Source organism: Larus michahellis, chromosome 10 (assembly GCF_964199755.1).
Source record: "Larus michahellis chromosome 10, bLarMic1.1, whole genome shotgun sequence".
NCBI classification, from domain to species: domain Eukaryota; kingdom Metazoa; phylum Chordata; class Aves; order Charadriiformes; family Laridae; genus Larus; species Larus michahellis.
In genome coordinates, this window is record NC_133905.1 from 8,963,215 (window position 1) to 8,978,610 (window position 15,396).

The following is a 15,396-nucleotide window of genomic DNA, read 5'->3' on the forward strand; positions in this document are numbered from 1 at the left end:
GTTGGTGCCTATGAGCACCCGACAGGAATTGCTATCTGGCAAGAAGGTGGAGCCTCCCATCTTTCCAAAAGGAAACAATAGCTTTTTTTTTTTTGGTAAGTTAAACAACAGGGAAGCTCATCTGTCAGGGAAGAGGCTCTGTAAACCTAAGGCTTTATTTGCAAACAAGTCCCCCTTCCGTACTGCATTCCTCTTTCATCTCCCCATGCAGCAGGAGCCGTGCAAGGTAATCATGGTTGCAAAAGAAAGACAACTTAAAACAATCGAAACCCACAAAGAAAACAAAGCGAACTCATGCCTTTCTCCTTCAAACCAGACAAACACACAAAAATAGTAGCTGAAAAGTGCTTACCGACTTTGGGCTCTTCTTTGGGACCGGCAGTCCTGAAAAATGGCAACAAGGGAAAAATAAACATTAGCATCAACGTTACCTTCCCTTAAAGAAAAATCCCTAGGTGTATCATCCGAACGTAGCCATCTGCAGAGTTATGTCAGCTTTCCCTCTCGCATCGGAGTTACCAGTCTGTTCATATCGAATCAAAGCACGGGGAGAGGGAGCGAGAGACGGGAGCGGGGAAGCGGGAGCGGGGGGAGAGCTCTATCTGCATTAGCTCTGCTGACTTGTGCCGCAGCAGCCGGGAGGCTGGGAGAGAAAACCCACAGCCCTCAGCGGCCGCCGAAACCCAGCGCTTGGGCAGAATCACAAATGCCCCCCTGGATTACGGGAGACTTGGCTTACAATTAAGCCCAGGCTATTTCCTTTTGACGCGATCGGCTCGGCGATTTTATCGGACCAATCGTGGTGGCGCAGGGGAAACAGGTTGATTTTTTAAAAAAGTATTTCTCTAGAAATTGATTTTTGAAAGGAAATTCTGCATCGGCTTGAGCCGGGAGGCACGGGCTGGGCAAAGGAAAACAAAACAATGCAGAGGAGTAAGCTTTTATCCCTAAAAACGTGAATGTTACTCAGAAAACACACATTGTCCTCCCTGTCCATCCTAATCTTTGAAGCCAGAGATTTTATCTGTTGGTTATAATTTCAGAGAGCTGAAGCTTGAAAACAGCACTGCAAATGTCCTGACCCTTGCGGGGGATGCTAGGGAGCTTGGAGAAGGGGGGCTTACACAGGTTGCAGTCGATGCAAAGGAAGAACCAACTGGGAGGGCACCGGAGAAGGTTTTTTCAAGGACAATTTTGCATTTTGGAGCAGCCTCTTACTCGCTCTGTGATGAGCAAGAGAGCTCAGGTGGGATTTCTATCGACTACTTCTGCACATAGCCCAATTCCCAGCAGGAAAGGAGACGCTCGTCTGGGGAATCTACCTACAACACAGGAAAAGCCCCTTCCTGGGCATTTTGCAAATCACCTTAATTTTCCTCCACTGTTGGAGGAGAGGGAAATCCCCACATCTTGCTCTGTGTGACACTCCAGAAAACAAACATAAGCCAAAACACAGATTACACTCCACATTAAATGCTCAGTAATTCAGATGTTTGAAATCTGCTTTTGTCTTTAGGATGTGATTTATGTGGCATTTATGCCGCATTATGTTTTCTACTTTATGCATTTTGTTTGTGCTAAAACCCATGCCCTTGTCTAACTTTTACAGAGAGAATAAAATAAGTGATGCAAGCGAATTACAAATCTGTCTAGGAAGAAGCTCATTTTAAGGTAATTTGGGAGATGTTAGCTCCGAATAGGGAAGGATCCACAATTAAAAATGATAAACAGAGCTCACTTTGCCGCCTGTTCACAGACTGGGATGCAAACTGTAATGAGTATTTTAAATGGAATATTTTCAGCTTTTGAGGAATATCTGTGCTCTGCATGTCAGTCTGATGCATTCCCAGTCAATAGCTGATACCCCTCCAGGCGCTGATTGATCGAGGGACAATGAAACATCAAAACTGTTTGAACTAAACAATCAAGACCGCAGCTTCATTTCTGCTGACGGTGACTGTGTTTGTGAAACACCCTTAAAGAGGAAAGCACTGATAACGTTCATGGCAAGTCACATTTTTAACAGGCATCATTTATCACAGAGATAAACACATAGATAAGAGATTCTCCCCTCCCTCTCTCTCCCCTTCCACATGCATGCACACATGTTTACTCTCCCTTTCCAAGAGATGCTCTTTCCTATTAAATCAATAGGTAGAACAGATCCCCACGCACGCACGCACCCTTAACAGACCAACAGCAATTTAAATGTTCCCCGCAAAAAATAAAGCTAGGATGCAGCTGGGCTGTTGGTTCAAACTGCAGCAGAATCCAGTTCATTGCATTACAAGCATTAAACGTTAACATTCACTAAGTATGAACTACTGAACAAACCTTTCCTTCAGAGTTTGTCATTAATTTTGGCTGTTCCAATACAAAAGAGAGAGAAAACACATACAAGGCCATTGTTTGTTGGGTCCTTCAGAGGCTGATGAATCTTACAGTGTCACCGCTCTGTGCCAGCCTTTGCTGGAGAACAAGCAGTAATTGACTTTTTACCAAAATAAGTGATGCAGAACACGTTAACAAATGTTGGTAGTTTTTCATGGGATGAGCTTATTGTCAGGGGAATAACCCGCCTGTACATTTTCCTGTAAAAAAGTTATTTATTCATCTGATTAGGGTCTCATTTTAAAACCCCAGTTCTTGACACAGCAGGCCAAATGAGCAAACAATAGGTATAACATGTAGTTTTCATGCTCAGGTGATGGAAGGGATGGAGTATCTAACAGCAATGAACACGAAGTGCTTGAATAACCCTCAAATCCTGGGAGCATCACTAGCAAGAAAATGCTGAGCTTTATCGAAAAGTTTCTGGCATAAACAACTGCCCATGCCTATGAGTTTGGGATGGTGACAACTATAAATTACCGCATTCGGATTTTGATTACATTAACTGTGTCCCACCACTGCCCAGGCCACTGCTCATGCCGTGTCTTGCTTGGTATGCTCATCCTCCCAGCTGCCCTCTTCTCTCCTGAAACCTCGCTGCAAGTTTTCCAGAGGTAAACGAGCCCAGCACGGGCTTAACAGCCAGTCTGCATCTCTTTGGTGTTGTCCCATTTTTCAGTGGTGGAAGTAACGCCACTCACATCCCTCGCTAAGAGAAGCCGAAAGGCTTCTTGAGGGCAGAACGCTGCTCTGCCCTCAAATCCGATAATGCAATAGTAATGGTTTATATTAACACTGTTTGCAACATAATTCCTCTGTGATTTAATGCCTACGGACACCTCTCACAAGTACTTGACATGCATCTTCTAATTTTGGGGGTTTTTTGGAGGTGCAGATTGGGAACGGTGTCATGCGACTGAACAGGGCTGTTGTCATCACAGAGTTAACAGTGTTTTAAAACAAACGAGCACATCTGGTAAACAATGTCAATATGACCTAAAACCCCTTGAATGGGCTCACTGTAGCTACTTACTAAATGTGCCTGGAATTAAATTAATTAGAAAACACAAATTACTCCCCTCTAAATAACAATGTAATAAAGCAACTGCTTAATGAAAAATATCAGTGATCAGTGAGCAATCCACAAGCACAAAAAAAGGGATTGTAATCAAACTAAATTCACAGGCTCGTCAGCAAGGCAAGAAAGGCTTCATACAAGGTTAGTCAAAAATGAGTCAGATGCAGGCATCTAAATTAAACTAATTATCACAGAGATTATTACATTTATCTTAACAAAAACCTCTCTCTTTTCTCCCCAGTACTCCCTAAAGCTCTATGTACAGCTGGCTGCATCCATCTGCTCAACTACGTTTTGTAACATTGGGGAAAAAATACAAATCATTAAGCAAGTTTTGTACCATGACTTCAGCACTCTTAACGCCATTACCCATCAGGAGCAGCGTTTCTGTTGTGTGACACCGTATTACGTTGTGAGGGATGAGGTCCAGGAACCAAGGCCACAACCCAGGTTATTTCAAACCATTTGGCATGTGTTAATTTTGTATCTTGTTGTAGTTAAACTTTTGGAGCTGGGAAGCTGTAAGTTCCCTAACTCTACCTATGACAAGTTCATGGAATAACCCATGGGACAAAACCATGGCCCCAAGCGTTGCTGTTTCTAACATGCAGTGGTCCTCAATTTTTACAGGAACATTTCCTCAAATCTTTTGTCTTTATGCAACCAAAGTAACACGGGAACACCATGATGCACGGAAAAGTCTGCTTTGCTGAGCATATACAGAATGCAACCTGCGACTACAAATCCATACCACAGCCTGGACCTGACTCTGGCGTGAGCTCTGAAGGCCACAAATCCTCAAAAATTACCTAGATGGACATCAGACACATCATGCCCTGTTCCACAGTCCTGTGCTTTAGAGACAGTGGATCAAAATGATCAGAAGTTGAGTGTTAAGGAAGACCCATCTCTAGGCACCACAGGAATCATCCGGTCAACTCATCTGAACAGCCGGGTTATGTGAAGGCCAGCTGGCGTGAACATTTCTCCCTCCACAAAAAAAAAGGAAAAAAAAAGTATATATTTCAATGTGATTTCAGCTGAAGTGGGAACAATTCAATACCGGTTTGCACAATCCGCCCCTGCTACAAAGGCGTTTGAAATTTCTAAGAGCCAAACTAAAAGCCAGACGTATCACCTTATTTATTACTTACAATGTCTGTGGCTACTCTGACATTTTTCAGTTTTGGGGTGCTTTTGCACATGAAAGGAAAGAACCACTGTGCCTAGATCTTCACTTCTCATGATTGCTTAACACTCCCAATCAGGACACCCTGTGGACCATCCCTATCCAACAGCAAAAAAAGCCACAGGTGAACCTGGGTGAAAAGGTCACCCATTTGGTTTTGCCATTATATGGTCTGCAACCCAGAATGCTCAAGCGCTGAAAATTAGCAGGAGATGAATAAAAACGCAAGAAAAGAACCATTTCAGAATGTGTCACAAGGTTAACGTTTACAGGGGAACATATTTCCTGCCTGGAAAAAAAAAAAATTAACAAGCTTTCTAAATAGTGCTGCTTACACCACGCCAAGTAAAAACCAAAGAAAACAGACACTTTGTAAGACGAGGGCTAAAGTACTGGAGTCAGGGGGTACGCAACCATATACCTGGCACTGCACATTGATCACTGTTTCTGTGTGCAAAACAAGGAACTCTAAATAATTAACGCTAATGGCCATTAGTGCTGCCAGGAGACAGGGGAGGGGAGGTTGGTGGTGACAAAGCAATCCCCTTGATTCTGTATAATCCATCGTGAAAGAATTTCTAATAAGCGACAAATACTATCTAAAAAAAATAGATGGAACTTGATCTTTTCCAGACTGGAGAAAGAACAAGAAAACATACCAGAATAATTTGCAGCACGAGAGGCGAGCCTCCACACAGGCAGAAGGGGCACCATCAAGAAGAAAACCCCTACCTTGTCCCTGGACCAACCTTTCTGCCCATCATTGCGGTTTGCATAACAAGAGTGTCACTGCACTAGCAAAAAAATTAGCTATGCGATACAAGTTTTAAGCGAGAGAATAATTTACACTGCAGGAATATAGCCCTGCCATAAATCAAGTTTGGTAACTAGCAAATACAGTGAAAAATGCCACGTTTCTAATGCTAATGTTAAGAAAGCGGTGTTGTCAAGAGACCATCTCAGGCATTATTAACCCACTGGCACTAGCAAAAAACATAATGAGCCATACTATATTATTGCCATTAACAAGAATTTCAGTTCTAGATGCTCTAAAGATGTTAAATTGTATTAGTCTCAATTAGTCATTCTTAGTCAGGATGCTAAACAATTCCTCGTAATTGAAGTCTCAGTCATGTTTTCAGCATCTCAAAGCAGAATGGCTTTTAAAAGTGATAAAGAAGATATAGGCTAATAAAATATTATTTAATTACTACAAAAATATAAATTTAACTATGTACTAAGATACATATGGTAATGCCAAAACAGTAAGATAATAAAGAGATTGAGAATTAGTGTGACAGTTACCCACCTAACTGATGATTGAAAGTATGTCAGCAGTCCTTTTATTTATTTTGAAACTCATTAAATGAAGAGTTTTTCCTAAAGCTTGAGTTGTTGGAGTCTTATGCTTAGATGAAAATCTCTGTTAATATTTAAACAAATATAGAACCATAGAATAGTGTAGGTTGGAAAGGACCGTTAAGATCATTGAGTCCAACCATCAACCTAACGCTGCCAAAACCACCACTAACCCATGTCCCTCAGCACCATGTCTACTTTTAAATACCTCCAGGGATGGTGATTCTACCGCTTCCCTGGGCAGCCTGTTCCAATGCTTGATAACCCTTTCAGTGAAGAAATTTTTCCTAAGATGTAAATAGACATTAAATTTCTGAAACCTCATGAATTTGAGCAGGTAAACACCAGAACTGGAAAGTCATTAGAAACCCCCATGTTCTTTTTACAGAAATATGTGCGTGTGCGTACACATGTATTACTTATCTTTTTTTTTCATATACATAAGCATACACGTGTGGATATGCATGAAGGTACCTACCCTTTTCCACAAGCTGACAAAATCCATGACTTGCAAACTTTATTTCTAGAGCACATCTCACAAGTTTTTGGGCATGCTGCAATTTTGAAGATGTCCAATCCCAAAGCCCCCTCTCCTCGGCTGGCCGTCCTGTGGCACGGCCGTGTGGGTACCGAAGGGCAGGAGCATCTCAAGGCCAACCTCATGTGCTGCTCCGAGCTCAGCACGGAGGACACTGGTAGAGGAGAAACCGTATTTTGCTATTGTCACATCTGTACGTATCCTGCTGAGGGAGAGGGTGTTTGTCTTCAGACTTATCACAGCACTGATGATACAAGGTGTAAATCCACACGCTCAAACCTGTGTGGCTTATGGCAGATTCTTGGATTTCATATGTGGAGAGCAGCCTGCACAAATGGGATGCCTACAAATAGGGCCCTCTTGGCATTCGTCTGATGTTGCTATTAATAAGTAACATCCCTTAATAATAAGCTAATATTTATAGAATGTTTAGCCAGATTCAGCCCTGGGGCACGCACATGCACACATGGCAGGCTAAGGCAGAAAATCTTTACTAGACGACAATGGATTTGCAGATGTTTTCACAAAACATGACTTTATTTGATTTAAAATACAGTTTTATATAAAAATAAATCAGTAACTCAATATACTTACAAGGTGTGTAACTGTACATCTCAGAAATTAACCCTTAATGATAAGGATGGAGTCAAACCTCCTGGAGACTGATATTCACCTGCCACATCCCTACTAACATTACACCTTCATGTGCCCCCAGCCACACGGCCCTGACCTACCCCAGCATCCTCAGCCAGATGTGTCATCTCCCTGAAGCTCATCCTCCTCTACCAAATCTCTCTGGTCTACAAGTCCTGCCAACTTCTCAAGTCCAACTCGTGGTACATTGCAAGTCTTCTGGCACAAAAGACACTGCTCCAGCAAAGTCTTAACGCTGGTATAGTCCTAATTACTATCACCATCACAAAAATAAGTCCACCTGACCAAGCAAAAAAAACCCAACCAAAACACAAAAATGAATTAACATAAAATCCCAGTGCAGAAGGGGAAAAAAATTAAATTCAGTATAGACTTAGAGACATGAGGATACATATTTAAAACCAATCTGCCTTGGAACAAAACCATTGACTAGTCCATTACAAAGCCATCCTTCTCCCTCAGTTTTACCCACCTGCTATTGCTGTTAACGACTCTCCAAATGTATTTAATTACAGCACTAAACAAAGACCTTTATTGGATTTCTGATACCTCATTAAATCTGTTATGACTGGTTATTATAATGCCAAATCAGGGCAGCAGCCACTGCACCTACCTGCAACGTGGCTGATAAAAACTCGTTATTTACAAGTACACGCACAGCAAAATGCTCCACAGGCAGTATGTAAGGGTCGGAGGAAAAACTGGGTGGAATAACGTCCCCCTTGCCGCACAGCTCCAAGTCTGCTCCATTTCCTGCCCTGCAAATCCCGATGAAGATGTGGGAGGCACATCCCTAGCTAAATCTGCCTTATCTAAAGCATAGTATTAGGTTCTGCTGTGCCACCTTGTGTTACAACACATCACATTTGATATAAAACAACACCGTGTGGGTTTGAGTTGCTCCACTTATACCACTTCAGCATTTAATACCAAAACTAAATCAAAACATAAGGGCGGAAAAAAAAGCCGACTTTCAAAACCTCAAGCTAGGGAGGAAAAAAAGCCTTTAGGAAGAATTTCAGCACTCTCATCTTTCATTTGCTAAGCAACCTCCTGTTTTGCTCTCATCTAAGAGCCTACTGCTTTCTGCAAGATAAGGTGGTTCGTGCAATAAAACATCCTGATGGGAAGATTTCAGACATTTTTTTCTTCCAGCATTCAGCAAATGCTTCGGTCTTCTTGCTGATTTTAAAGCAGATCTAGATTCCCTGCCACAGAAAGGCAGCCACGTGCGTAACGTGCACACCACCACTATTGTGCTGCCAGTGTGCAAGATTACGCAGAGGTGAAATTATTTTGTTATCCCAAATATGTTAATTGTTCACCTCCATAATAATTAAAGTACAGGTTTCCTCCTGGAGTTAAAGCACGCTTCGTGAAATAGCTTAAAACTTTAGGATGGTATCTCAGCCCTTAAAATTAATGCAAAATGTGTAACAAAATGCCAAGCAATGAATCAGCAACGCTTCGATTCTATTTCACCCTTCCAAGTGACTCTGGAGCTCAGATGACACACGTATCTGGGGGACACAAGCTATAGCATAGATAGGCCATGCTGCCACAAAAATGCGGGGCAATTGATGTAAAACTAATGCTGACCCAAAAAGCAGATTTCACAGGCATCTCTTTATTTGCTTACTCATTTTTAGAAGAGAACCAGCGCAAATGCAGTTAATGAAGGGTAGCTGAGGGGAAAACACTTGTGCCTCAAATGACTAACAGATTAGCGTCAGCACTTTGCACGCATCGCACCAGCAAGAGCTGGAAATTCTGCAGGCAATTAAAATGTCCACATACCAGCGACGCCGACTCTCCTTTAATATCAGAACTGTAATACTACAAAGCTGTTGGTTTTGGAGTCAGGTGCTCGTATGACAATATGCTTTGTTTGGAGTTTCTTAGCCTCCCAGGGTTTAGAAAAGGCAGTTGAATATGAATACTAGAGGCTTGAAATAAAAAGAACTCTGATGTGGTGTTTTTATATCTGAAATTTTGGGAGCTTAACGCAGGATTTTTAAGCACTTGGGCTTTTTGAGGTTGATATTTAAATTTGTTGCTTACTATTGCAACTGGATGCCTTGCATTGAGAAACTACAGCACGACCTGTAATGCTAATTAATTAGTTCCCGCAAATGCACTATTTGTATGAACATTAGTAACGCACATCAAACTATTTGGTGTCTGAACAAGCTACCGACAATTACTCTTTGTGGCTGCAGGCATTTGTAGGCATCCCAAACCTCGGTGAAACCCTGCTGCCTCCTGGAGTCTAATGGGAGCCTCACCACGGACTTCGGCAGCATCAAAATTTCCCCCTTCATGTTTTTGGGAAGCACAGTTATCCCAAGCCTTGCAAATTCAGACCATCAAAACCAAACAGCTAATGTCACCAAGATTAACACCTGTAAAGCACTTTGAAGGAGAAAAACACTGTGTAATCCCGAAATATTACATTATTCATAAGACGACCTGATTTTAAATGTTAAGTTTGGCTTATTTTTATCACAAAGAGAAAACAAGTTCCTGCTAGCTTGCTTTACAAAACCAATTACCAGTGATCAGTGTAAGGTGCTGCATAACAATACACGGCGTTGCCCCAAAAAGGCATATCTAAGGCTCCGGAGCTGTTTTGAGGAAAATTAACTTGCACAGGGGATTGAAATACATGCACATAAGCAATTCTAATCAGGGATATGAACTTCAAACTTCGTATTAAAAATATCCAAATGAGTAACATTTCCTTTATTTCATCTTTTCCTGCCTTCAACTGATTTTTCTGTCTGCTCCTTGATATACTAGTCCCTAATCAGAATAAAGCTGTAAGAGAATAGTAAATGTGACATCAAACTTGCTTTAAACTTGCTTTAAAGTCTCATCAACTTTTTTTGGCAGTGTTAGAATATAATTCCACTTAACAGAGAGAAGAGAATAACGAAGAGTGACTTGGCGGTTTGGAAAAAAAGGTGCAACTACTCCCAACCAAAGGTTCCCCCAGACCTGCTCCTTCCCTGCACATAACTCATGGAAATGAGGCAGCTTGTGTTAAAATTGTATGGAAAAAGTGTTTCAGCAATGTATTTTTATTAGGATTGCCTGTTTTCAGAAAATGGAAAGGTAACTTTGCAAAACATTCAAAAAACTTTGATTTCATTTTTAATGCAGTTTGTAGACCAACTTAAAAACTTTACTAGTGTGATTCCCTTATTCCCAGGCAAGGCGAAACACTTGAAGACAGATTTTTAAATGCCCAATGAGATTCCCAATTTAATGAGGAAATCCGTAAATCTGGAATTACAAAGTAATAACCCTGGAATACAAACTAATGAATTTGAAAAAGAAATCTTGGCATTACACATGGACATGTATTTTTTTAAGCATATTATGATTCTAATTTTTTACAAAAAATGTATTAACTAATGAGGGGTGCCTATGAGCTATCAAAAATATCCCCCGTTATTTCTGCATGGTATTATTTGCACTACAATATCAAGTATTTTTCAGTGTACGCCTCAAAATAACTTACACTGAGTGACAAATTGCTGAGATTCAACGAGCAGGTTTGATGGGAGATACCTGAGCAGCAGCTACTGGGAGCTTTGGTAGCTGGTGGTCACCGACAGAAGGTAAGAGGTGAATTGAAATTTGATTTCCAAAAACCATAGAGGTCAGTTGAGCACACCGCACAGCAGAGAGGAATTAGATCTGCTCCTGCTTCGGGTCAGGGAAGAAGCTGCCACAATGTGGTGGGCTGGGGAGCAGGTAAGAAAACCAACCATAAAGGTGGCATGCAAGACGATACCAGCAGCTCTGTGCTCAGCAAGAGGGATTTCCACAGGAGTTCCTACGGATCCAAGCACGGGACAAAGACCCCAGTATAATGCTCTGCCCTCTGTACTAGGAACCGAAAACACTGCTGGAAATGGTGAACTTTTCTTCCCTTTCCAGAAGCTTTGGCACTGCCAAACAGGCTCTGTGGTAACGGTCAGATGATTCCCAGGTTGTGATTTTTGTCCTAAATGCAGTTTGGACTCACTTTTTCTCTAATTTAGCAGTGGCTGAGACAGTTTGAATTTTTCTGGCAACGAGATGCTTAAGTGGCATAACTTTCAACTCACTCTTCACTGCAAGCCTAAAGGGCAAACAGAAGTGAGTGGTTTGTTCAAAAGAGCTCAAGTCTGCACTGAATAGCTGATTGCAGCTCTAATTACCATGGCTTTACATCATTAGGGATAGCAACTGAAAAGGAGCTCTAATTCCAACACTCTGAGATACTGCTTTTTTTTTTTTTTTCTTTTTGTTGGGCTCTTACCACTAAATGATCCATTTCCAACACTTCTGTTAAGGACAGGAAGGAAAAAATTCATTTCCATGCAGGGTGAGGATCACAATAAACAACTACAAAGACAGTATTTTAGCTTCTAAGATTCAGACTGACAGGTGTTTGTGGTGGGGCGGAAAGAATGGAGTAGTGAGGAGAAACCAGCAGCAGTAACGGATTTCACTCAGCTCAGATATTTAATACTCAGTGCCACTGCTCATTTATGCCTGAGCATTGTATTTTGACACTCCAGACCTTAACGAGCAATCTGATACCAACCATCCTGTTATAATGTGCTTGCAATTATAAGTTGTTATGATATATTGTTTGTAAAGTTTTCCCACTGTGTCTAAAGGATCTTGTAACTCTCTCTCCCCTGGCTGGGGGGAGCCTGAAGCTGCAGCAAGAGGCGTAAAGAGAAAGACACCTATCTTTTATACTACTACGCAATATTTCAATGGCACAGACACAAGATAAATAAGAGAGAAAAAAACGTCCTTCCATTTTAGGCTACAGAAAGAGCCTCCAAGTCCAGAGCAGTTGACTCTAGCACGCATTTACAGCACAAGGAGTTAACTCCTCTCTGTGAGAAGAGGTGGAGGTTAATTACCCTCACATGCCAAGAGCATCACTGGAACAGCAAGGGGGGGGTCCATCTAGCTAAGGAGACTTAATAGGTTTATTGCTTTAGAGCTCTGCAATTTTGTTCCATTGCTGCAAATCTTTGTTGTAGTTATAGGTATCCCAACGATCTTCTTAAGACCACGGAATCAAGGACCAAACGAGCAGGACTATTTGCACTGGCATCTCTCCACTTCCACCCACCTCATCTCTCCCCACAAACACCTTCCATTCAACTGAACCATGAACAGGGGGTTTGCTACGGACTTTGCTTTTACATGGAGGTAAGCATGGAGATAATGCCCACCGATGGGCATTTAGACAGGTAGATGGTTGCATAGATTCTTCTTCCTATAAAATACATTTAGTTTTGAAACTCCAGCATATCTATCGTGTATTTCTCAAAAGACTGGTTTCCATTCCCCAGTTTAATGTGAATTCGGCACTACGGAAAGCTATTAGAAACTCCACTGATTTGCACGTGGCATGTGAATGACACTTCACCTGCATGCTTTTACTTTGATCTGGAGCTGAGTGGGAACACATCTTCGAGGGGATTACGTAGATCAAGCTCAAGGTTTATGCTATTTTCGACCTTCCAGCGAATAAAGATGCTGGCGAGCACTAACTGTGAAAGCTTTGAAGGGAAACTGTCCATTCAAACCTGCCTGAAAACTGCCCAGCTTAATTCTTGTAACTGAACGCAAACCAATCATAGTATTTTTGGATGACCTGCACTGAAGACTGACCTTAAAAAAAAAAAAGGGTGGGGAAAAAGGGAGAAAAATAATTCCCTCTAATCTGAGGTAATTCACAAAATACATCAATATGACGCCACGAAACACAATTATTCTCATTGAAACAGATGTTAGATCTTAGTGACTCCCCCAAAAACACAGCACAGTACTTTTGCAGAATAACTTGTTCTGAAACAGCCCTCCACCTGTCCCAGCATAGACACAAACAAAAGTCACTTGGGAAGCAGGGAAATTATTCTGACAAAATGTTGCTTTTATTATGAATAGAATCTGTGCAGAATGGAGAGGTATTTGAGAATTGCTTATTTCAGTCGATTACTGTGCGTAGACAAGACTTCAATGACAAATGGATTTCAAGTGGCAAATATTATTACCTTCTTTCTGTGCTATTTTTATTTTTTTGGGGGGGAGAAAAGTACTTTATGTACTTTGTAGGTACAAGGTTAAAAGAACCTTTTCAGCTACGAATATTCAAGATAAAGGTGTGCCTTTTGCAGCCTCATTAACAATAATTCTTTAAAATAACTGAAATGTGTAATCACATTGTGCAGTGCAGGGACAAAACCATATGCTTAATTCTGCATTTTGTAACCAGTAGTGCTGGTTTGCTTTCAGGTAGCCGGCCCTTGAATGGTCCCTGCTGAGTTACCGAGCGTCTCCGCTGCTGTTGCAGGGACCGTGTCATATCCCCTTCAAACGTGCTGACTTCACCTTCAGGCAGCAAAGGCTTTACACCTCCTCCAGCTTGACTTACAGGCTCTAATGGCTTGGCGCACTCTTCTCATTTACAGTTTAAATTACCCACAACCAAACAACACCCAGTTGTTCTTCAGCCAAGATCTCTCTTAGGCTTAAGCATCTCCTGTCTCTCCTACCTAACAATTAGAGACAATAATTATGTCCTCTCTGTCCGTTCATTTTGCTAAGCAAAAGTAGCTTTTCCAATCTGGTCTCGCGTACAGCCCAATCAGCTCCTTCGCATCCTGCCTCTGCTCAGAGTTCATCCTTCCTGAACCTCTCAAGTGCTGAAGCCCAAACCATGAGACACGCTTGGTGAGTTTTATCCAGCACTATGTATAGGCAAAACAGGAAAACAACAGCAGTAATAGAATTAAGGCCTACAGAGGGGAGGAGGAAGGGGAAAATAAAAGATTAAATCAGAACATAGATAAGGCAAGTTTTCCATGGGGCCTCTGGAAAGCTTAACTTCGGTGACCTGACGTTGTCCCTCTCTTACGTATCTATCTCCCTGCCCCAATCTTGTATGAGTCCTGCAAATGATTTTCAGATGACACGTGAGCAGCCAAGCACACGGAAGGGGCACTTCAGCTTCATCCTTCCTGAAATCCCCCCTCTGCTCCCCACTCAAAGGCAAGGGCAGGACTCGCCCGCTCCCGTAAGCCAGTGCTTCAGCTCAATACACTTCACAGTAAATATTTTACAGGCGGCTCTCAGCGGCTGTGGGTTTGCATTTTAACAATTAAACCTGATTGTTGGGAGTGCACCGGTAGCTTGGAGCAGGCAGAGCTTTTCCCATATATTACACATCTCTTTCTGATATTTTTCTGCCTGGTTAGTAATCACTTCTGACAAATCCTTTTGACAGTTCTGAACACCAGCCTTAGTGTTGCAGGGATGCTTGATGCAAAGCCTGACTGAATGCAAATGTTAGGCTAATGCAAGCACGTCTGACAGCATCGGAGCGTTTTCCTCACTGGACACCAGAGGGAGGAGGAGGAAAGGACAACTGACAGTGAAGCTACAGAAGAACTGCTTCAAGAGCCCTCAAGGAGTTTATCAGACACCGGAGCCAAATGGATTTCTGTCATCGGACCAAAATAAATAGCAGCACCTTATCCGGGGATGATACTTCTGATAAAAGTTTTGGCAGGGGTAACACGAGGTAAAGTTACGGGAGAAAGGACCCATGTGCAGCAGCACTGAGCGCTGGGTGCATTTTAGCAAGCTCCATCTCACAAGCTTTAAACAAACCTGACTGGGGTTGATTCTGGGGCTACTATTGCTGCCCGTATTCTGCTTGGCTCCTGTGCCACAACCTGAGTGCCTTTCGGGCCAGTTTTCTTCTGGATGTGAAAAACCCCCATGTTTCAATGATTAACTGTGGATCCAGGGCCACCACAGTTCCTGACTCCCATACCATGAGAGCATGAAATTTGGAACTGCAAGTTCTCTACGCTCAGATGGAAATGTCAGCACCTTGAAGGAGGGAGGGCGGCAGTTCAAGGAGATTGATACGGTATCTATCGAGGAATGTGATAGCAAATGCTCAACGTGTGGTTAGTATCTTGATTAAATAAAAGAAGAGAGAGATTCAGCAAGATTTCCAAGGGAACTATTTACTATCTTATTAAAACTATGCTTTTATTTCCTCATCAAATCTTTTCATTATGCCTTCAAGGCATAAGGAGGATTATTAAATGCCAGCCACAATTCAAATAATTAATGTATGGTGTTACCAGATATATATGC

The 15,396-nt window shown here is 42.0% G+C and overlaps 1 protein-coding gene across 46 annotated transcripts in view; it reads right to left on the reverse strand.

Annotated features, from left to right (window-relative positions):
• The window catches only part of MAGI1 (membrane associated guanylate kinase, WW and PDZ domain containing 1), a 361,242-nt gene that overhangs the window by 36,143 nt on the left and 309,703 nt on the right, over window positions 1–15,396 (reverse strand). For all 46 annotated transcript variants that reach the window (XM_074603161.1, XM_074603156.1, XM_074603163.1 and 43 more), the window contains one exon: window positions 353–384. In XM_074603161.1, the coding sequence (XP_074459262.1) occupies window positions 353–384 (32 nt within the window). The remainder of the gene's footprint in view (window positions 1–352; window positions 385–15,396) is intronic.